At 37.5% G+C, this 23,857-nt stretch overlaps 1 protein-coding gene across 4 annotated transcripts in view; it reads right to left on the reverse strand.

Moving 5' to 3' along the window:
* Window positions 1-23,137, reverse strand: part of arhgap29a (Rho GTPase activating protein 29a) — a 36,689-nt gene extending 13,552 nt beyond the window's left edge. For 2 of the 4 annotated variants that reach the window (XM_077509279.1, XM_077509277.1), the window contains exons 1-7: window positions 22,960-23,137; window positions 21,821-22,206; window positions 6,708-6,851; window positions 3,825-3,921; window positions 3,679-3,751; window positions 2,365-2,425; window positions 442-600 (exon numbers count right to left, since the gene is read on the reverse strand). In XM_077509279.1, the coding sequence (XP_077365405.1) occupies window positions 442-600; window positions 2,365-2,425; window positions 3,679-3,751; window positions 3,825-3,921; window positions 6,708-6,851; window positions 21,821-22,121 (835 nt within the window). In that variant the 5' untranslated portion in view covers window positions 22,122-22,206; window positions 22,960-23,137. Of the gene's footprint in view, window positions 1-441; window positions 601-2,364; window positions 2,426-3,678; window positions 3,752-3,824; window positions 3,922-4,522; window positions 4,764-6,707; window positions 6,852-8,588; window positions 8,719-21,820; window positions 22,207-22,959 lie in introns of those variants that run through there. The other 2 variants (XM_077509280.1, XM_077509281.1) reach the window with 2 other exon arrangements.
* Between the last annotated feature and the right edge of the window lie 720 nt (window positions 23,138-23,857).

The following is a 23,857-nucleotide window of genomic DNA, read 5'->3' on the forward strand; positions in this document are numbered from 1 at the left end:
CGTAGTTTTTTTTTTTTTAATGAATGAACATTGAAAAATTACAAAATTCCACACACTATCCCTTTAAATATACGGTCTATTTTTAACCAGAGCGGGTCACATATGTCTAAATTTTGGTGGTAAGAATATGCGTGATTTATTTATGTAAAGTTTCTTCTTTAGCTCATACATCAACAATGAAAATCATAACCGCCTTGGCAAAGGTTGTAAAAATCTATTTTTAGAATTTGAACTCTGCGCTTGCTTTTTAAGACGTGCAATTTGCATAATAGGCACATGAAACTCAAGATAAAGACATATCATAAAGATAGAGCTCCTAAAATGACTACCGGCACCTTAAAAGTATTTATGAGACACTGTAGCTATGGTCGCTCTGTTCGACTGCCGGAACATAAAACACTCCTCCTAACCCGTCCAAACCGCAACCTTTCCTTGACTCACCCATATTAAGACGCTTCTCCACCCAGCCCAGCACTTCTTTGGTGTATTTGGACCAGGCTTTGGCGTAGCGCAGCGCTGACTCCACCCCGTCGTCCTGCTGCTGCAGCGTCCGATCCACTTCTTCGACGCGAAACGGTGGTCCTGTTACCATCACAGGAACTGCACGAGGGAGGTTGTAAACGATGGACTTAGGCATGACTGGCAAGGCTACTCTCAACACGTACATGTTTGGCGATACGTGCGCCAGGCCTAGCCCACACTGACCTTCATACAAATACAGGCTAATACCAGTTGAAGATCATTACAGCTAACTGAGTAATGCGTGGATTAATAAGTAGTCATCCACCGTTGGAGATGTTGTACAATTAGTAGCCACACTGACACATCTCAAGTGCAAACTATGATAAGCAAGAATTACACTGCCCAATAAGGTTATTTTAGTTAACTAAAACCAACAAAATAACAACCTAAAATTCAAAAACGAAAATGCTTTTTAAACCAAATAAAGTGAAATTTCTGCAGAAATTCTGTGGGAATGCTGAAAGCTGAATGCGAATCAAATATTTCCCAAGCGAGAATTAGACCAATGCACATGTTTCCGTAACGCCAGGCAAGTATTTAACACGTGAGCCAACTTGGCTTATTGAAAATTATGGCTAATGGCCTATTTATATGTAAAAGTATTATCTGAAAGTACCCTGCATTCATTTAGATGGAAAAATTGAACTAATCATATCCATTGGAAAAATGGGAAAAAAAAAAAAAAAACAATTCACGCAATAGCGCCACCTAGGCATGCAGTACCCGCCATTCATTTAGATAGAAAAGTGGAACTAAGATAGTTGGTATACATGTAATCATTTAGCATAATTGCCATGGACACATTAGCAATGTACAGTGGGAGGTGGGATTCGAACCCACGACCTCCTGGTTACTGGACAAGGCATTTTACCATGTGTTCCACTGAGCAGTATCACAGTGCTGGTAATGATGAGAAGTTGTATATATGAAAGTGGCATTCCCGTAAAAACTAAAACTGACACTACATTTTACATTTAGAAACTAACTAAAACCAACTATACTTATAGTAAAAATGTCCTTAGTTTCCGTCTTTAAAAATTAACGTAATACATGAGCCTTTATTTCGATATTAACCCGTAAAAGGACGTTTGAAAGTGTGTTGCATGCCACCTAGCAGCAGCAGCCAATAGAAAAGCACCTTCACACGACGTCGCTCTTAGTTGACAATTCTGCATATTTTGACTTTTGGCTTCAATTTAATTTAATTCAGATGAAATGCAACAATAGGTCAGAAGTGTGTTACATTTTTTTTTTTTTCAATTTTACCATGTTATTTATTAAATACTGTACTTTGATTTATTTAATTCAATCTCCGGTGTAATAACCTTATTTATTGATTGATTGAATTTTTATTATTTATTATTATTATTATTATTATTATTATTATTATTATCATCTCTGGTGTACTAACCTTATTTATTGATTGATTGAATTATTATTATTATTATTAATTCAATCTGTGGTTTAATAACCGTATTTATTGATTGATTGAATTATTTTATTATCTGTTCTTATTGCCGCTGGACATGTAAATTTCCCATTGGGAGCCATCATCCAAAGGGATCAATAAAGTCAAATCTAAGTCTAAGTCTAAGTCTAAATCTTGCACACAACGCACATTTTTAAAAACGAAAATTAACGCTAACTAAACTAAAACTAAGCATTTTTGAAATAACCAAAACGAACTTGAAAACCAATTATCACTACATTTTAAAAAACAAAACTCAAAACTATTATGGAATTTCCAAAACTATAATAATTCTACTGCAAAAAAAATTACTCTCTCGCCCTATAGTTACAGTGCAAAACAAAAATACATCCTGTTAAAGACAGCAGTCTTACCTGGCGGATCATCTTTCTCAGAGCCGGATCCTCCAGATTCCACAGGCAGGTTGTCAGGAGACTGAGACCAGATAAAAAAAAAATAAACAAATACATAACGAAACAATGTTTACACCAACCATATGATTATACACAGCAGGGTTGTGAGTTAACATGTTCGCCGACCCCTATGAACTCTACTCTGCAGATCATTTTACTTGACAATTCAGGCCAGTAGGGCACTTCCTGCTTTGGACAGGCCTGTAAATGCACTAACCCAGTGGTGTCCAAAATACGGCTCGGGGGCCATTTGCGGCCCACCGTCCATTTTTTAGTGGCCCGCGACATATGCTAAAATTGGCATTTGACTCAGTTCAAATAAAATAAAAACAAAAAATATTTGGAGATGGTCAAAGTAAGACGGGAGGGTGTCGAAAAACACTATTGCTATTAAAGGTTATTTTAGTTAACTAAAACTAACAAAAAAACTAAAATTCAAAAAACAATTCCGTTAACGAAATAAAACAAAAACGAAGATGCTTTTTTTTTTTTTACAAAAAAAAGAAAACTAACTGAAACTACATTTTATGTTTACAAAACTAACCAAAATAAAACTAATTATCGCAAAAATGTCCTTTGTTTTAGTCTTTGGTAATTAATTTAATGCATGAGTCTTTGGGTATGATTTTAGATGTGACTTTTAGTAGATTTATTTTGATATAAAACGGAATAATGACGTCGCGCCCATGGTGTTTTTTAAATGTTGCGCACGAGTGATACACATAAAAAAAACTAAAACTAATACTGAAACTAACTAAACTAAAACTAAGCATTTATTTATTTATTTTTTATTTTTTATTTATTATTTTATATATATTATTTGATTAATTTTTTATTTATTATTTATTAATTTAAGAACTAAAACTAATTTAAAAAAAAACTAACAGAACCACCCTGAAAAATAATTAAAACTAAATTTAAAAAAACAAAACTCAACATAAAATTAAAAACTAAAATGAAAAATTCTAAAACTATAATAACCCGACTGCCGTATTACAAATAAATTGGTTTATATAGTGTAGTATTTTTCTAAATATACAAAAGCACAAATAAATTATTTGTACAATTTTTAGGACTAAACACAATTTCTCTTCATAACATTATGTGGCCCTTGCGTCCTTCGGATTTTCTGGATGTGGCCCTCAAATGAAAAAGTTTGGACACCCCTGCACTAACCTCATACGACCAACCTTCATTTTAGTCATCCCCTTTAAAAAATTATCGTGCAGCAATAAGTCAAAGCATTTTTATTGACCACATAATTACGCAACTTACCCTGCTCGTCTTCGTTAGGGGCAGCCCTAACACTGATCCATTCTCTAGATCTCCCATAAGGAAGTCAGACACTCTGAGGAAAAAATAGTTCTAAAATTAGAATACATTTTGAAATCATGTGGAATCATCATCATCATGATACCTACACATTGCCAACGGTGAATGCCAATTTGTCAATTGCGGAGTAGATGTCGCTCAAAAGACTCTGCTTGTTCTCTTCGTTCACCTCCTCAAAATTCACTCCTATCAAATGGAGACGAAGTGAGATTAAGTCAAGCTTCCTGTCGTAACCTAAAAATCAGCACACATGGAGACTTCCTGCACAGGTTCCACTTGATTTGGTTCAAACTCCTGTTTGTTTGTTTTTTGTTGTTGTTGTCTCAAATCACAGAACAAATTGTGAAGTCAACCAAAAGCATCCGAAGCAAATTTGTATGCGAGTAAACAAAAGCTCCCAACTGTATAGAAATGGGCTGTAATCGGGAAATCCAGTCGTTTCCGGAGCAAAGTCAAAACATGGTGATGACTGAAGACAGAATAAGGGAAAAACAACCAATGTAAATATGGTTGTAATCAGTATTCACAATAACCTTCCTGTCCTCACTGTGCAGAGAAAAAATAAACTAGAGGTCTTTATTTCCGTTGGGACAATGGCGATTTCTAGAGTCCTAAACACAAAGTATCCGATTTCTAAAATGGAGACGCTACGTTTATTATTTGAAGTTTCTCCAATTAAGCATAAATTGTGGTATGACAAACAAACCAAAAAAGCAGTCACCTAACTTATTAACAATTGAAATCTGTATTCCAAAACAACTATATTCCAAAAACTATAAATACCCACCTGTAATGTAGATTTTGCCCCCTGAACCTTGGTCCTGTTCAATCGGCAATCCCATCTCGATAAATCACGACAATCACTATATTAAATAGCTTATACATTCTTCCCATTTTCTCCAGTTATTATCCTCAGTCAAGCAAAATTGAGTCCAGTATTTAGAAGAAAAATCCAACTGGAAAGAAAAATTTGGTCTGTTTCTTGAAATGGCCAACGATCCGTGGGGGTCCTGGGAACAACGCGTCGTCACCATTGAAAGCACGCAACTCGCTTACGCTCTTACATTGCCTCAGCTTCTGTCCAACCCCGAACCTCTCAACAGGACATCCTGAGCCTTGTTGGAATACAATGCCAGTGCTCGCGCGGGCCCCGACCGCTGGTCCAAACGCGGAAGTTACATCATTGAGAAAAAATGGTATTGTTTCAGTGGAAAAGCACAACACTCTCGCACAATCCAGGTACTGTTTATTTGCCCGTAAACACGAAATGAGTGGCCCCTAAGGATGCATTGTTGGTATACCAGGTACCACAAATCACAACTATGAACAAATAATATGCCAGAGCAAAATTGTGATGACACATAAGGATTGTAATTATCAAAATACTTATCTGGTCTATTGTCAAGCAAGCCTGTCTCCTTACTTTGTAAGCAGCATAGAATTTATTATAAATTCGATATGTACATGAGCAAAAATCTATAGAATTCCCCTTTAACTCTTTGACCGCCAAAAACGTTTAATAACGTTTAGCAAAATCACGATGTATGCCGCCATAGACATTAAATGACGTCATCTACGTTTTTGTTTTTTTTGGTTTGTTTGTGTTTTTTTTTTTTTTAAATCAATGGGAAGTGCAACGCGCTGCCTGGTCAATAGGTTGTGGAATCAAAAACACCCACTAACTATAGCCAGCAGATGGCAGCATTGTCTCTCTTTTTTCAATGGGCTGCCAGTGTATGGAATTACAATGAAACGTGACGAAATGTGATGAAACAGGGACGACATGAATGATAAAAGCCTTTGTCACATTAAAGCTAATTCACAACACGTCACTAAACAAAAAAATGTTCGTGTCAAAGTCACTGCTGTGGAGAAAGTGTGTCTTTTCACAAAAATCTTGTTTTCTCCTTTTCAATTTTTGCACAATGTCACTCAAATGACCTATTTTCAAATGGTGATTACTAAAGAACGAATAAGGTAGAAACATACCTTTTTTTTCTAATAAAAGAATGGAATGCAATCTTTCATTTGATAGCCACTTATATGTAGTAAAAGCACACAATATTCTGTTTGCCTTGAAAGATTAGTTAATAAAAGGCTTGAAATCGTTTGGCACTATGGGTGTTTTTCTTTGATATCATGTGGCAGGAAAAGAGTTCAAGGGGAGGTCAATGTGTTATATGTGACCTCACTTCTCATTAAAATTACATTTGTAGAATTTATTTGTAAAAATATTTGTAGGAATTTGTGGAGATAATGCAGCAAAATATAGCCGTTTTTATCTATCTCAGGCGGTGGCCATTTTGCCACTTCCTGAACGACTAACCAATCACAGCTCACATGTTTTCTGAAGCTGAGCTGTGATTGGTTGTTAGCTGAGGAACTGTCAGCAAGTGACAAAATGTCCGCCTTCTGATAGTGGAAAAAAAACGTGTTGGATTTTCAGACTGCTGTACGTTTCTCCACTTTCTTTCATCTCATGCGAACGTGACAACGCTAATTCAAATGTCAAATCTTTGTTTGCATCTCTTTACAATACACATGGAATGAAGAATTTCCAGGTTACTCCAGGGCGTTGACCAAGTTCATTTTGGTCAGCTTGTCACGTCAGATGTGACAAAATGAAGGATGGAACAAGAATTTGTCAGTCAAGTTGGCTCCCACTGGCAGATTCAACACGAGATCTGTGACAATTTTGATTTCTAAAGCACATAACTATATGACATTTTCTTGCACTGATAAGCTTTGAGAGCTTTGATGATTTAAAGCTGGCATGTTAGTACATGTAGTGTCAATATGAGAAACGTGTTTTGTACTTTTGTGAGCTACTGTATGATAAAACAGTAAGATAAGTGAGATACTTATGTTTACAAAGGCAACTTTTGAAATCAAGATTTCAATACCAATCAAAATAATAATTGCTGCCTTGTATTATTAGAAGGATTTGGTGATCCAAAGACATCGTAACTTACCTTTCACTGCAGTGATGACCGTTCCAGCTGCACTCAGAATATCAACTGAGTTAAGGCTCTGGTGTTTGCTGACGACAGTCGACAGGACTGCCAGCATCTCCCCGAGACGTTCGTGGACTGCCTTGTGGAGGAAGGCGTGGTGCTCTGTGAAGTCACAAAGTTGGCCAGTTCAAAGAGTTTTCTAGTTCATTCATCAAGTCAAGTCAACTTTATTGATATAGCGCTTTCAAACAGCCTTAGCTGTCACAAAACTAACATAACATAAAAGATTAACAGCAATACGATTAGGGGTGGGAACCTCTGGCTACCTCACGATACGATACGATATGCGATGCAAGGCTCACAATAACGATTATCGCACGATATGACGATACCATGATTATCGATGTATTGCTCAGGTAATAAATCCACGATAATCTATGCTAAAACTAATCATAAAATAATAATAATAATAATAATAATCTAAATAAAATCATAATAAAATAAATATCAATAAATAATAAAAATAAAAAATTAAAAATAAAGATAAATAATATGAATACATAATATAACAAATATCTATAATATATATAAAATATAAGTAATAATAATAATAATAATAATAATAATAACAAATAAAAATAAATAATATATATATAATAATTTAAAAAATTAAGCTTATGAGTCTTCTTCACCTGAAGACGTATGTCCATTTTCCCGCCACTCTTATGAGGCACTCCCCCTAGTGGCCCGCCCAGTAATTGGTCAATAAGTCATGAAGAATGGAGCCGTTATAGTGCCTGGTGATTAACTCCAAATATCGCGATACTTGCGTAGACGTATCGATAATCTGTCAGGAGACAAAGTATCACGATATCGATATATCGTCACACTCCTAAATACAATACATTAACAAATCAACATTCTTCCATTCCTACTACATACGCTTTGATGTTTGAAGCAATTATATAAGAAAGAAGACAGAATCAGTCTCTTCGTGATCGTAACATGCGTGACGTCACACACGTCTGCTACATGCTAAGTTTGCTAACAAGCTAGCTTATAAACAAGCACCCGCTGCGATGAGCACCACACACACAAAAAGGATGGTCCGACTTAGGGGTGTGAATTGCCTAGTACCTGACGAGTCGATTCGTATCACGATTCATAGGTCACGATTCGATTCAATACCGATTAATTAAGGCTTAATGTTCCATTAATTAATATGATATTTTTCCACGATTAAGGTGTGAACCCTAACCATAAGTAAGACATTTTCTTGAATATTTTCCCATCAAAAATGAACGTTTAAAAATCGATTCCGCCGCCTATTGAATCGATTCGAGAATTGTGTGATGTAATATCGCGATATATTGCCGAATCGATTTTTTTTAACACCCCTAGTCCAATTCATGTTAAAAGTCGTCTGATTAGATTTACTGTGATGTAGGAAAGACAACATGACTCAGATGAGTCCACCATTAGCCCCATTTTGAAGTAAAATTACTTTAGATTGTAAAGAGTTGATGATGTAACACACTGACTGCAAATCAAAGAGCCACTCGCTCAAGCCCAGGTGCGTCCTCTTTCTCAAACATTTCTAAACCAGGAAGCGAGATGATTGGGATTCTTCTTGAAAGGTCGATCAAGAGCCCAGAGAATTACAAATCTCCCATCCCACAAACAAATGGCGCACCCGTGCCGACAACAGGATCACAACATAACATTCCGGCTTTCCTGGTTTAAAGGGTGTCCATGGCAGCCATGTCAGACAACTGCCATCCATTCACAGCAGTTGCGGTCAACACTAAAGCAGTCAATGGTCCGTCTAGGCAACGAGGCCGTAAAGCAGGCCTGGCAAGCGGGATTGCAAGTCAGCTCGGTAACATAGAGAAGTCGTACCTGAAAGCCAAGTGCATAAACACCCACGACCTACTGCGACCTTACTACAATTAGAAGTTTGCAAGTCTGTTAATCAGAAGCCCCTTTTTAAACAGAAACGATGAGGTAAGAAACCAAAAAAAAAAAAATAAACACAGCCTGTGGTAAGGGTGGGAATTGATGTTTTGCCATGAAGTCAGCAAGCTAACAAGAACAAAGCTTACGTCGCTAAAAGGGGACGGCTGACTACTCTATACTGTTACTGTTATGTAGTCTACAAAGCTGATTTTCAAAAGGCAAGCCATCACCCCTGTACAATAGAAAAAAATGCAGCTTACTGCAGAATAAATTATTTTTGAAACCACAAACTACGAGCTACATTTTTCTGTTCCCCCCCCCACCCCGCTCGCTTCCCGATTCCCTCCAACAATCCCACTGACAGCCAAAGCCACATTCGCGCTGATGATCACCCCAGGATTACCTCCTCATGGAGAAGGGGATCAGAAAGACTTTAGCTGTCGCCCATTTTTCCTTTTATTCATTAGCTCTCTTTTTGGAGTGGGACAAATAGTGCGACCAGCGGGGGGGGGTCTGCGTGGACATATTGACAATGCTTGCTGTGGTGATACGGGAAAAAAAAAAAATCAAGCCAACTAAACAGTCTGTGACAAGTTCCCAACAGAAGGTAAACCAGATTTACAGGAAAAAGAAACATTGGGGGAGAACATACTAAATTATAGCAACACAACAGTTTGCTTTAGCAGCAAACAAGTGAGTCTGAGTGAGAACAACGTTGTAATGAATTGCAGAAATTGTAGTGTAAGAACTGTTTTTCACCATTTCAGGGATAAAAAAAAAAAAAAAAAAAGGACATGATAAAAACTCCACAAACATTAAATTCCAAATTAAATTTTGTGGAAGAACTGGTTAAATGATTTAGTGTACACAAATGTTACGCAATCAATGGCATCAGCAAGGATGAGATGAAAATATTTTCCTAATTCTAATAATTGTAAATAAAAATAAAAAAGAATTGTCTTAAAGTACAATAAGTCAGGTCTTTCATAAATGTAAGAAAATATTTTTAAATTCATGTGAACAGTAAATGTCAAGAAAACACTAAAATACAACAACAACAAAAAAACTCATCCCTTAAAATTCTATTTTCTTATAAATTTATGGGGAAAATATATTAAAATAAGCGATTCATGGTTTTATGAATTGACGTCAGGCTCGAAAAGGAAAATTAACTTCATGTCGATTTTTTTTATTGATTTTTTTTAACCCCCACCCTACTACAGACTCATATTGTGGACTCGCGTGATATATTTCAACTCAACTATATTTATAAAGCGCTTTAGGAACAGGCATTGCTGTATACAAAGTGCTGTACATAAACATAAATATCAGTTTTGCAGTAAACAAGAACAAAGCAAACATTTTGAAGTGCAATACAAGTTTTTTTTCCAAGTAAATACATTTTACACCAGTAAATAAATAAAAAGTAGGCAAGTAAATAAAGAGATAAATAAATACATAAATAGGTAGACGAAAACTCATACACACCACAAAACACCATTTTTCCCATTCATTTTCAATGGGACAGACGTTGAATTTTTTCTAAGTATCACTTTCCACGCCCACTTCCATACGTATAACTTATCACCATTACCAGGTGTCTGATACTGCTCGGTGGCACAGTTGGTAAAGTGCATTGCCCAGTAACCAGGAGGTCATAATTTATCTCTCAATTGACTTCATAAGCATTCCACATGCAAATCTTAGCATTCAGCATTCCCACGCAATATCTCCAGTAATTGCACTTAGTCTAGTTGTTTAGACATTTTTATTAATGAATTCGAATTCATGAAAAATCTAACAAGGTAAGCAAAAAAAAAAGACTTGTATCCTAAAACCAAATACTTTAAACTTCAAATGAAAACTATTTAAAAAAAAAAGTATTTCTTGCCTACAATGATTTGCGCTAGCCAAAATCTTCGCCGCGGGACCTTTAGACACTCCTTCCCCATAGCAACCACGTTCATTCATCTTCATCACATGTCATGCACAGCTTCTTCAGCTGCTGAGCAACTGGTAGATTTTAATGACAAAAGCTACTTTCCTTTTTCCTTTTTGTTTTAACCGCCCAACTGCCATTAGAAACCAAACGCTATCTCATGTGTTTAAATTCACCTAAACAGAGTCGTTTATCAGTTAGCGGCAGTTTGCTGTCATTCAAAAAAAATAACTGGGTAAAAGAGACCCACATTTGAATAAGCTTATCAGAAGTCAGAAGTCAGATCAGGCATGAAAAAAACTCAACTACAAAAAACTGTATATGTTTGTGTGACATAAACATGGTCGCTACCATATGAAAGATTGAATTTCATTCTTTCATTAGGAAAAAAAAAAGTACATTTCTACCTTATTCCATTCTTTAGTAATCACCATTTGAAAATAGGTCATTTGAGTGACATAAGCAAAAATAGGGAAAAAAATAGAGTGAAAACAAGCTTTTTGTGAAAAGATACATTTTCTGCACAACAGTGACTTTGACACTAATATTTTTTTGTTTCGTGAGGCTCTGTGAATTTGATTTCACGTGACAAACGCTTTGATCATTCACGTCATCCTTGAAAACGTTTTATTTCATCAGATCCGTCACGTTTCACTGTAATTTGATACACCGGGGAGCCCATTGAAAAGAAATACAATGCTGCCATCTGCTGGCCATAGTTAGTGGGTGTTTTTGATTCCATAACCCATTGACCAGGCAGTGTTGCACTTAGACATTGCATTTCCCATTGATTAGATGGAAAAAAAAACAAAAAAAAAAACATAGTTGACGTCATTTAACGTTTATGGCGACATTCAGTGGGATTTTAGCATACGTCATTAAACGTTTTTGGCAGTAAAAGAGTTAATTGAAGTGAATCCCCAGTCCAGGAGGCATAAACCTAGAGGTTTATTAGCGACTAGCCTAAACCATGAATGGCCACGAGATCGAGGGTTCCTTTCTTCAATGTCCGATGTGCTACATTGAGGCTAATTAGCAAGACATTATAGCTGTGTGGACCAGCACAGCAAGGCACGGGATGAAGTAAAAAGACGGATTATTTAACCCCAGTACTGCTTTTCAGCTGGAAACACAAAGCGGAGACAATTTGTTCCCACCAGGAAGCGTCGGTTCGAGGCATATCGGACAAACACAAATTTAGATTCGGCAGCTGTACTCTTGTTTTGAAGAGAGGACGTTAAGTTTAAAGAGAGGGACAACCACGGTTTGAAGACCGGACTTGTTTGAGAGCAAAAACTCAGTATTGTCCCTGGGCGGGGGGGCACTAGCAAACAGTGGGACAGGTCACCTCAATGGACGTGACCACATGAAGCATTTATGGAACAATAAATTGCAACAGCAGCCTTTCACTTTTCACAGGAATGAAGGACTTTTTTGGTGGGAGGATAGTAAGGCATGACAGGGGGGAGGAGTTGTGGCGAGTACGGGAGGGGAAAATATGAAAGGAGAAGGGGGTTGTGTGTTATTTGGGGTAGTTCTCTTCCTGTGGGATTTGTCCCAACTTTACCCCTGCGCAGCACATCCCCGCCATGAGGGGAGTGAGAGACATTCCAGGGCATAATAAGGCCTGGTGAATGAAAAGCTATGGAAGGGATCAGACCTTGAGCCTGATGAGAAGGAGGCGGCGGATCCGGAGCTCCTCGCAGGCTGCCAGAAACACATTGCCAGGCTTTTACTTCATTAGCGTCATGGAAACCCAACATTCCAGCCTCTTGTTTGGTAGTGGGGATGGGAGTCGCGGCGAGGGGGTTGGGAGCCGTAATGAAAACATTGTCAGATAATTCACCATCAAAATGACACCATAATAATAAAACATGTTACTCGGGAATTATATACATGCTGATGTTCTGAATGGTATAACTCCGAATCACAATGGACAATTACTAATTACGGGTTTTTGTTTCAATGACATCACCCAATCGTGTCTGAGACAATATGACTTGGCAACATTCCATTGACTGCGACCTATGCTCATTATGCAAATCTTTATGGTTCAAAACATTTAAAAAGGGCGGCGGGGTTTTATTTATAGAGTGTGAAATCAGTAAATATGTCACAAATGTCTTCAAAGGTTAGATCACACACGGAGGCAAGCCATAGTCGAGGTGCGCTAATAACTAGGGGTGTGCCAAAAAATCGATTCATAAAAAAATCGAGATTCTCATTTATTAATCGAATCGATATTAATATCAAAAAATCGATTTTATTTAAATTAGAAATGAAGAAGAAGGGGAAAAGGCACTTGTAGCCCACATTCTGTTTTTGAGGAAAAAGGCACTTACAATATAAAATTAATAAATGTTTAAACAAAAAAAAAAGACACTTTAATGTCTCTATTTGTCATTTTGTCTTGCAAAGCAGACTGGAGTCGATCATGGCAATGTTGTGCATATCTGTAAATTGAAGCAGAAATCATTTGTCAATCAAAAAAGTTTGAATCGAAAATCGATTCTGAATCGAATCGTAAACCCCAAAATCGTAATCGAATCGAATCGTGAGACAGTCAAAGATTCCCAGCCCTACTAATAACCAATTATAGTGCTCAAAGTCAGAGAATACGGAAGCGGCTTGTTAGCTTTTTAGTGCATGGAACCCCAATTAAATTATTTGCTCCCAAAAACGTATAAATACGCTCTATTTTAAATATTAACATGCATTTTTATGCTAGAGCATACAGAAGGCTTTGATGCAGCCTCTGACCTGAAGAGGTCGCTTAAAGCAATGGTAGTTATTACAAAAACGGCCAGCAGGTAGCAGCAGAGTATAAGAGATCAACCAGGGCCTTGTTGCAAAAGGCTCTTTTCTCCACCGTTTTAAACAGATTTGTGAATAATGATGAAACCTAGCTATATTATAATGCTAATTGCCTCAAAACGGAAACATAGAAATATACTTTTTTTTTTTTTTTTTTTTTTTCCTGGATAATACGACTGTGCCTAAGCGGAGTTGACTTTAATCCAAAACGGGGACAGAAGCCACAAATTCAGCAGCTACTTAAGACTATTCGGAAGGATAAAACTGACGCCCTTGTTTAAAGAATACCAACAGGACAAATGGGTATTCTCTTGAATAATAACTTTGTCATGTTGCATAGACTCTTTTGCATAACATTTACACTCCTATAAGCGCAAAATACAATCTATTCCAAAATTCAGTCCACTGTATGCTCACAACATTAAATCAGTACATAAACTATATAGAGTCGTAAAGGACATCGAGTTTAAAACCCATGTACAGCCCGTCCCTTTAAAGTGATCCTTATTTGTCAAGCCTCAAGTGTGGGAATCTTGGATTGTATTGAAATGTGTGCTTTAGAAAAAAAGAAAAAAAAAAAAAAAAAAAAAAAAAAAAAGCACCCATAAATATAAATCTTTCTCGGGGAGAACGAAAGAAAGACACTAAGAGGATGTTCCCTCGGGTTCCAAACTGAAAACATCTTACAAATCAGCTGCATTACAGCAAAGGCTATTAAACTTGACACGCCTTTGCCACCTGTACACAAGGTGCCACCATTGTAAAATGATGATTGTAAGGTTTTTAAGCCTGTTTGTTCATTGAGATTCGGGACATGGTTCCTTTTAAAAAGAGAACAAAGAAACTACTAGATGTCACAAAACAGTGGACATTAATCCCCAAAATATCCAATTCTACCAGAGAAAGCAGTAAAGATCAGTGCATTTAAACAAGAAGCAATTAAGGCCGTGGTGTCCAAACTACGGCCCGGGGGGCCATTTGCGGCCCGCCGTCCATTTTTTAGTGTCCCGCGACATATGCTAAAAATGGCATTTGATTCAGTTAAAATAAATTAATAAAAACAAAAGCGTTTGGAGATGGTCAAAGTAAGAAGGGAAGGTGTCAAAAAACACAGGTGCTATTAAAGGTGATTTTAGTTAACCAAAACTAATGAAAAAACAAAAATTCAAAAAACAATTTCGTGAACGAAATAAAATAAAAACGAAGATGCTTTTTTTTATAAAAGAAAACTAACTGAAACTACATTTTATGTTTACAAAACTAACTAAAATAAAACTAACTTTAATTATAGCAAAAATGTCCTTCGTTTTAGTCTTTGGTAATTAATTTAATGCATGAGCCTTTGGGAATGATTTTAAATGTGATTTTTTTAGTAGATTTTTTTTATATAAACCGGATAATGACGTCGTGCCCATGGTGTTTTTTAAATATTGCGCACAATACTACACATAAAAAAAAAAAAACTAATACTGAAACTAACTAAACTAAAACTAAACATTTATTAAAGAACTAAAACTAATAAAAAAAAACTAACAACTACCCTGAAAACGAATTAGAACCAACTAAATTTAAAAAAAACAAAACTCAAAACAAAATAAAAACTATAATGAAAAATTCCCAAACTATAATAACCCGACTGCCATATTACAAATAAATTGGTTTATATACTCTAGCATTTTTCTAAATATGCAAAAGCACAAATAAATTATTTGTACAATTTTTAGGACTAAACACAATTTCTCTTCATAACATTAACATAACTTCTGATTTTTTGTACGTGGCCCTCAAATGCAAAAGTTTGGACACCCCTGAATTTCGGTAATGTAATAAATCCTTTCAGTTAGCAAGATACACTATGATTAAAACGAGAAGATATTTTTTGAGTGTCCAAGAGAATCCGAGTATGATTTTTTTTTTTTTTTTCATGTTGGAAAAGACATTTTGGATGATTTACACTGGCTTTAAATACAAGCACATTAGAAGCGCCATAAAAGGAACTTTTCAGAGGCAAGAGGCTTCTCGCGGTACTCAACAGCCGATCCCAGAAAACCCAGCGGGATCGACTGTCTAAACAGAGGAGAATTAGAGCCTTTAAAAGAAACTCCAAGTAGGGCTAATTTTGCACCCAAATCACTGAAAATATTTTTAGGCTCTCTCTTGAGGACCCACAGCAGAGTTTCCCAGAATGCTGAATTGTAATTGCGGTGAGGCTGAGCCGTGTGTCCGTGTTCATGACACAACACCTGAGGTAAGGTATTCACTCATAATGATTAACTAAAGATTCCTCATGACTCAGAGTAAATAGTTGACAGAGGGGAATGAGTCGTTCACATACTGTACATTTACAAATAACGCTTTGACAGATGACGGCATGTGAAATGATCAAAGGTGCATTTTATACATTTTTTTAAAGCGCACTCATCGGCCCTGTATAGTCACAGTATTTAAAAGTTGCTGCGTCAGCGACAGGATTCCTCTGGAGCACGGCAATTAACCTCACCCAGTCTCAGCTCAATATGAATGTACAGTAGGCTACTGCTTTTAAACGTCATGAAAAAAGAAAGCGGCGAGAGATTTCCATGCTAATTCATGTTCAGCTTTGTGACTTAACTTCAAAACTGCTTATGATGGGTCATAGCAAATTAAGACAAAGATACTTTCCTCGAGAACAACAACACTCAATAAAATTGGTGCAAAATTCCTCAAATAAATTCAAAATGGCGGATTTCCTCTTGGACTTAGCATATGGCTACAAAATACTTTTTTGTAGGTCTGAGGCTGATAGATATGCCTTCAAATTTGTACAAATCTCTGTGAAACATACAACTGGGAATGCCTCATTTAAAAAAGAATGTAGAGGGCGCTATTGAGCCATTTATTGAAAATTGCTCAATCTCTAAAATGATGTTCATAACAGGTCGGATGTGTGTGCAAAGTTTCCTGAGCTTCGGCATGTTTAGACCCTCAAAAACAGCGTAATTTTTCTTTGCATCGCCACGGCAACAGAGTGCAATGACATAAACAGCTTTGTATAACGTAAAGAGATACTTCACTTATTTAGCCCATTATAGCAATAAAAAGTTAATATTTTGTCTGGAATTAATTTGATACTTTCATTGTTTTTCACGTACAATTAGTACCTTTAAAAACACATTTTGCAACTTGCTGTCGACTGAAAATGACATCACAAGGGCCCAGGTAACCAATAATCACAGCTCACCTGTTTTCTAGCTTTGGTCATGTGACATTTGGTTACCTGGGCCCTTGTGATGTCATTTTCAGTCGACAGCAAATTGAAAAATGTGGTTTTTAAGGTACTAATTGTACATGAAAAATAATGAAAATATCAAATTTATTATAGGCAAAATATTAACTTTTGACTGCCAAAAATGGCTAAATAAGTAAAGTATCCCTTTAATCATCTTAAAACGTGGCAAGTTTGAAGACGATTGGATATATTTTGTAGGAGTTTGTTAAAATATGACCAAAAGGCCACAAAAAAAAAGTAAATCAAGATGAAGGACTTCCTGTTTTGTTTACCATCCGGCTCCAAAATCATTTTTTTGTATATTGAGGCTGTTACATCTGCCTCCAAATTTTCCCGTGTCTCTAAACTAATTAACTACACCCTGCTCTCAACTTTCCATTGTCAATGCTGGCTGGTGCAGTTTTCACGCTTGCGCGGTTGATGCAAAAAATTGGCCATCATTCTGCTTGGCAGAGCTTGAAGGTGTGAGGCACACCTGTCTTACGAAAATAATCAGCCTTGTAGACAACACACCCTGACTCCCACAACAGATTCCAAAATCTGCACTGAATCTGAGAACAAAAATGTTTTGGTTGAGGGCCGAATGATTGCTTGTTTAACTCATTCACTCCCAACCATTTTCAGTTAAGTGTTTTCCTGGATTTTGACTGATTTTTCAAGGCCCGCGAAATATTATGTTCTATTGCTATAAAAATATGGAACATACCAAAAGAGAGATGAGAGTCTCTTCTTTTATCAGGGCCAAAAAAGTATATTCCTATCTGTTTCCGCTGTGCAGCAATTAGCAATAGAACATAGCTAAGTTTCATTTTTCACAATTCTGCTTAGAACTGTGGGGAAATCAGCTTGTTTTAACATGGCCTGGTTGATCTCTTATACTCTGCTGCCACTCAACCATTTTCTGCAGTAGAGAGACTGTATCAAAGCCTTCTCTATGCTCTGGCATTAAAAAAAACAAACAAACAAAAAAAACGTATAAATACGTCTTTGGGACACTTAAAACATTTAAAATATGACGTATTTATACGTTTTGGGGAGCTAATGAGTTAATATGATTGAGCGCTCCAAAGTGCCTATTCACCCTCAAAGGGCTAGAGTGACAACCCCCACAGCTCATATGGTCTCATGATGTCCTCTGTGACCCAAGTCAGGACCAAAGTTGGCAAATCCAGGTCCAGAAAGTAAAAACCCTGCCACAGTTTGGCTTTAGCACCAGGTGCTTCCTAACTAGCTCCCTAGCTAGCTCCCATAGTGCTCATTTACCTGCTAGGGAGCTAGCTAGCAAGCTAGCTAGCATCAAGGGCTAAAGCCAAACTGTAGCAGAGTTTTTACTTCCTGGACCTGAATTATTTGCCACCCCAGGACCAACCTATCCCCTTCCAATTACTGCCATGTCCTTCACAAGTGCGCAGTGGACTAGGTCACAACCTTAGAAAAGAATGTAAATATCGACATTACAATCCATTGGAGAGTTTGTGTGCCGACAGAGAACGCCGGTACTCATATAAACAACTTCTGAAGACAGAAATCAGTCATGTGTGCGTCACTGGCTGTGGCTACACGCTCCACCATGCAGTAATAACCATCTAAGGATACACTCCTAATCAAAATAAACTTAAAATATCTTATTTGGAGCACTCGGCTGAGGAAGCCCCGTAGGGATCATTCTCACAGGCCGCAGCTATTCTGGACTTGGGAAAGTATCAATTTGTGCAAACGCTGCCGCTTTACAGGAGTGTGTGAGTGCGGGGATGCCGCCAGGGACAATGGGGGGTCACGCTCACGTCATTGACTGTGAATTCAGCCGCAAAGGGGACCCAGAGGACCCGGAGCAAAAAGCTGAGTATTGCTTTGCACTGTGTGGTAAGCAGAGGAGGAAGGGCAGTGGTGGGAGGGTTTCGGTTACTTTCAGTGAGTGACCACGGCAATGGAAGCTTTGAACTTTAGCGGAGCGGCATGCGGACAATATGGCCGTAAATTGAAGAGGGTTTTAAATCACTTGCAATCACAATGCAAGTCAGCGACTCCCAGCAATCTGTTAGCTGTCTCTTGAGTTTCCATGTTATACATTGAAGATGTCCATCACAGATGAGAACTAAATGAAAAGTTGTTCCTTGATGACTAAAACATAATTTAATTGCCACACTAAATGCTATTTTTGACAAGGTTGCGAACCTCTACAACTCCATTTAGCCTTTGTCGCAATTTATGTTTACATTCATTGCAAAGATATGCAACTGAATCAACAGTAGCTCTGATGGCTGCAGCGGAGTCGTTAAAAAGGAAGTCAACCCTTAAAAAAAATTTCTTGACAATATGTTCTATGCAGCCCCACGAGTCTAAATACAGTATTCTGGTTAATATTATATTAGTGGCATACAAATTAAGCAGCAAAATCTAGCTGTTTTTAATCAGAAGGCAGCCATTTTGCCACTTGCTGTCGAATGAAAATTACATCACAGTTGCTCAGCTGACAGTCTCAGATAATGACCACTCACAGCTCATCTTCAGAAAACAGACATGCTGTGATTGGTCGTTGCATAAGTCCTGAGCACCTGTGATGTCATCAGCAAGTGGCAAAATGGCTTCCCCCTGACATGGATAAAAATTTTTTAAAAAAGGCTGGATTTTGCCGTATAACTCATATTCCATGTTTGTCATGTTTAGGCGAGTGAGGTCACATACAACATATTATTGTCAAGAAATGTGTAAGGTTGACTTCCCCTTTAAATCGTTTTGCCTCAATTGCTTTAAGACAGGATTAATCAACATTTACTAATTTCGACCAATTCACGATCAATGTAAGTTTTAACAATAATTTAAGCGACTGAGTGAATATTATATCCTTTCCTTGACAATAAGCAGACTTTTTTTTTTATGTTTTTGAGGCAAATTGTACTATTTAATACTTTCCTCAATAGTGGAGGGTTTTGTTTTCAACATCCAACTCCGGCTCTCAAATCTGTCGTTTCCTGCGTTTAGCTAAAACGAGCCCTAATGGGAATACTCAGTCATGTTAGCATCTACAACAAGTGACCACATCCGCATAACTCAGCCCATGTTGACTGAACACATTCCCAAGACATTTTAATTTGAGGTCTGAAAGATGACTCCCCTTCATTTTGTCAACATAAAATGGACCCCCGGCAGTTAAAAGACCCAAAAGTGGTCATTAACTCATTGACTGCCATTGACGGAAAAAGACGTCAAATAATGCATTTTTGCTGGGCTGGCAGTGAATGTGTTAAACACAATGTGCCAATATATTTTGTGATTATATTGCAGCATCCGTTTTTCCTTTTTTCTTTTTTTAAGGCAAATTTTGCTTAAAAATCCATCAATTTTGGTTACATCTCATCTTTTTCTTTTCTCTTTATTTCTTTTTTTTCTGACCTTTTCTCTGGTCTCCTGACCATTTAAACCTCACGACTCTGGCAAGATTCTGAAGTACCTGGTTAAGGCGAAGGGTAATGGGATATTTATAAGGTTTTAGGTGAATGAATGAGTATAAATTTATACGTATTTGCACGCACGCACGCGCACGCACGCAAACGCACGCAAACGCACACACGCAAACGCACGCAAACGCACGCACGCAAACGCACGCACACATACACAAAAAAAAAAAAAAAAAAGAGCAATGATGACAAGACGTTGAATCGGTAAGACTACCGAATGAACAATTCTGAGCTCTTTAAAAAGGTTACATCTCATCTTAACTCATTGACTGCCATTGACGGAAAAAGACGTCAAATAATGCATTTTTGCTGGGCTGGCAGTGAATGTGTTAAGTCACCTATTTATGTCAAAGGTGTATTGCAGAAGAACAAAGAAATGTTCCATTTTCCATCCATTTGAAACGTCTATCAATTTTTTTCCCCCATGAAAACTGCATTAAACATTTCTCTTTTCACTAGTCTTTGTCAGCAGCAGTTTTTACCAGTTAGAGAGCAATAGCCTCCAACCAAAAGAGAGATAAGACCAGTTGATTGGCCCCGCAGCCAAGGCCACAACAGGACAAAATAGGTACACTGTCTTCGGGGTGTGTACATGGCGGTGAAAGCACCAGTGTGTACACAACACTTGGTTGACAGCTACATTCAGTTATACAGTAAAAGCCCCACAGTTCAATTTGCAATCCCGCTACATTGCAGAATTGTTAAAATTATAGCTTCTTCGGCTATTTTTTTTAACACTCTTACTGCCACACGTTATGAGAAATAAAAAATAGTGTCATTTTCGCCATCATCAGGTTCCACCAGATTCCGTCACATTTCATTGTAATTCCAAACACCAGCAGCCCATTGAAAATAGACACAATGCTGCCAACTGCTGGCCACAGTTATGTGGTGTTTTTGATTCCACAATCCATTTACCAGGCAGCACTGCACTTAGATGTTGCTCCGTCCATTGAAGGGAAAAAAAAAAATGTAGATGACGTAATTTCACGTTTATGGCAGCCATACATCGTGATTTTACTAATCGTTGTTAAATGGTTTTGGCAGTCAAAGAGTTAAATACTGCTTATACAGTATTTGTGTGTTATCAATTTAAAAACATGGCCAAGGTGTATTTAAATAGAGTATTTATAAAATGTAGAAATTGACTTATTGGACAGAGCACAAAAATAGCAACCAGGTGAGAATTATGGTGATTAAATTGTACGTCAACCTTAAACATTTCTTGACAATTATATGTTATATGTGACCTCACTCGTCAAAACATGAAATTCGGATTATATAGTATATTATTATTACATTTGTGGAATATGAGTTATGAAGCAAAATCCAGCCATTTTTATACATCTCGGGGGGGCGGCCATTTTGCCACCTGCTGTCGACTGAAGATGACATCACAGTTGCTCAGGGCTCAATCACAGCGCACTTGTTTTCCGAAGCTGACCTGTGATTGGTTGTTACCTGAGACCTGAGCAACTGTGATGTCATTTTCAGTCGACAGCAAATGGCAAAATGGCCGCCCCCTGAGATAGATTACAAACGGCTGGATTTTGCTGTGCTACCTCATATTACACTCACGCAGTATTAACCAGTATACCATATTGAGATAGAAGATATTGTCAAAAAAAAAAAAAAAATGGGGGTTGACTTCCCCTTAAAAGAAACACCTCTTAAAGACATTATATTCCAAGCATACCTGCGGAGACGAAAACTCCTCTGAACTGGAGCAACACATCAGCAAATTTGCGTACGTCGCTGACTGTCTGCAAAATGTAGCTCGGGTCTGAGGTGAGGCTTTCGAGGTTGGACGAGTGCATTGGACGGCCCTTGGAGACCTTGTCGGACACAGACGAGCCCAAAGTGACGCTGTTCAAGCTGGTGCTGGAAAATCGAGAGATGCCCAGAGGGAGTTTGGTTCCTCCTCCTCCGCCACCGCCGCCGCCGCCGCCGCCGCCGGATCCGCCGCCAGTGCTCTGGCGCAACATGGCAGCAAGCATGGCCCTGTGACCTTTAAGCCCCGTCTGCCTGTGGTTCTACTCCGGCCTCAAACCTAACACAGGCCAGCCATAAGGATGAAAGGTTCTGCAAAGTCAACAAGAGTGAGTGTTATATGTGGGACGTATTGTTTTTACAGTATGATTTCTCTTACAATAACAAAAAAACTGCATGGTGTCAAATTGCTTTTTCCCCCTTTATTTTTTTTATTATTTTTTTTAAATATACAAGAAGAATGCCATCTTACAACTCCAATCAATGGAAACCTGGACCGAATGGCTTTCAACTCAACTCAACTTTATTTATAAAGCGCTTTAAGAACAAATACAAAGCTGACAAAAATGTTGTCAGTCGTGTTTCTTTAAACCGAAGTAAAACTATTTTATACCAATTAAGTATGAAATACATTGCTAAAGTAATAGTCTGACACCGCCCCCCCCAAAAAAAAATCCGAGCTCCACTTTGATCTCTTTAAAAGTTATGACGTGTGACAAATGACAGACGACCATACGCCACTTTGTAAACAACACAAAGTCGAATGCCGAAATGTTTGGATTTCTTGCATAATTACGATGATCCAGACTACAAGTCACATTTTAGAATGAACCACGAGAATTGCAAACAGATCGCATTTGAATGCGGAAAATGTATATTTATTTTTTTTAGACACTCTTCTGAGCGATATGGGTCACAACAATATTACGCACTTGAATAAAAAAAAAAAAAGTAGTAGTGGAATTTGATCTTGTGTGCAAAGCGCATACAAAAACAAATAAGCTTGGTCCTTTTGCAAAACAAAACTTTGCACGAGTTAAGTCCAAATCACACAAAGATACGAACCCGATGCAGAATCCGGAAACATTGCTTCTGTGGACGTTCAAAACGCGCAAAGATGATCCAGGGGAGGTTAGTAATGAATAAACATAGTCCACGGGAAGCGAAGCTATTCGTATGTATCCCAGTCCGGTCCTGGTTGGAGTCGAGCGGCGAGTGACGTTATCTTTCGCGTGGACGCGTGTGACAGTGTTTATGCGTGCGCGCGCGTCTGCTTTAAACAACAGGTGCTATGTTTTTTTTTAAATTGTCAAGTCAGTCGTAAAAGAATATCTACATCCGCTTTTGACTTTCAGAATAAATCTTATTGATATGTCCCAACCGGAAAATGCTCACCAGTACGTCTCGTCAGTCGTGACTTTGAGAGATCCGAGGCGGAAGTGACGACATGTGCAAGCGACCTATTCGCACTCTTCGATAATGCATTTGATTCGACTGCCATCTAACGGTAAAAGTAAGACAATGCAGTTAACATGATTCATAGCACAGTAATGTAGTAGCTTAAATGTTCATCAAAAACAAGGCAGTGCCAAAAAAAAAAAAAATACATTTCATAAGCGAATGCAACGGGATGCACAGTTTGAACTTAAATGCAGACAAAAACAAAGAACAAAAAAACAAAACATGCACGTAAAATGATTCAATTGAAATTGTATTTCACAGAAATAAAATTAGAAGCTTTACAGTCCATACGATTAAAGACAAATGTACTTTATTTGAAAATTAAAAGTAGAAATTGGGTTTCTGAAAAGTATTTCCAAGTATGTTTAAGGAATTTGTGTCATAAATGAGTTTCACTTAGAGGAGTTTTACTTTCTGAATTGAATTATTGAGAGAAAATAAAGTGAAATTGTAATTTATAGTTACTCACTTGAACATGCCATAACATTTATAAAAGGGGAAA

The sequence above is a fragment of the Festucalex cinctus genome, chromosome 20 (assembly GCF_051991245.1).
Source record: "Festucalex cinctus isolate MCC-2025b chromosome 20, RoL_Fcin_1.0, whole genome shotgun sequence".
Lineage (NCBI taxonomy): Eukaryota > Metazoa > Chordata > Actinopteri > Syngnathiformes > Syngnathidae > Festucalex > Festucalex cinctus.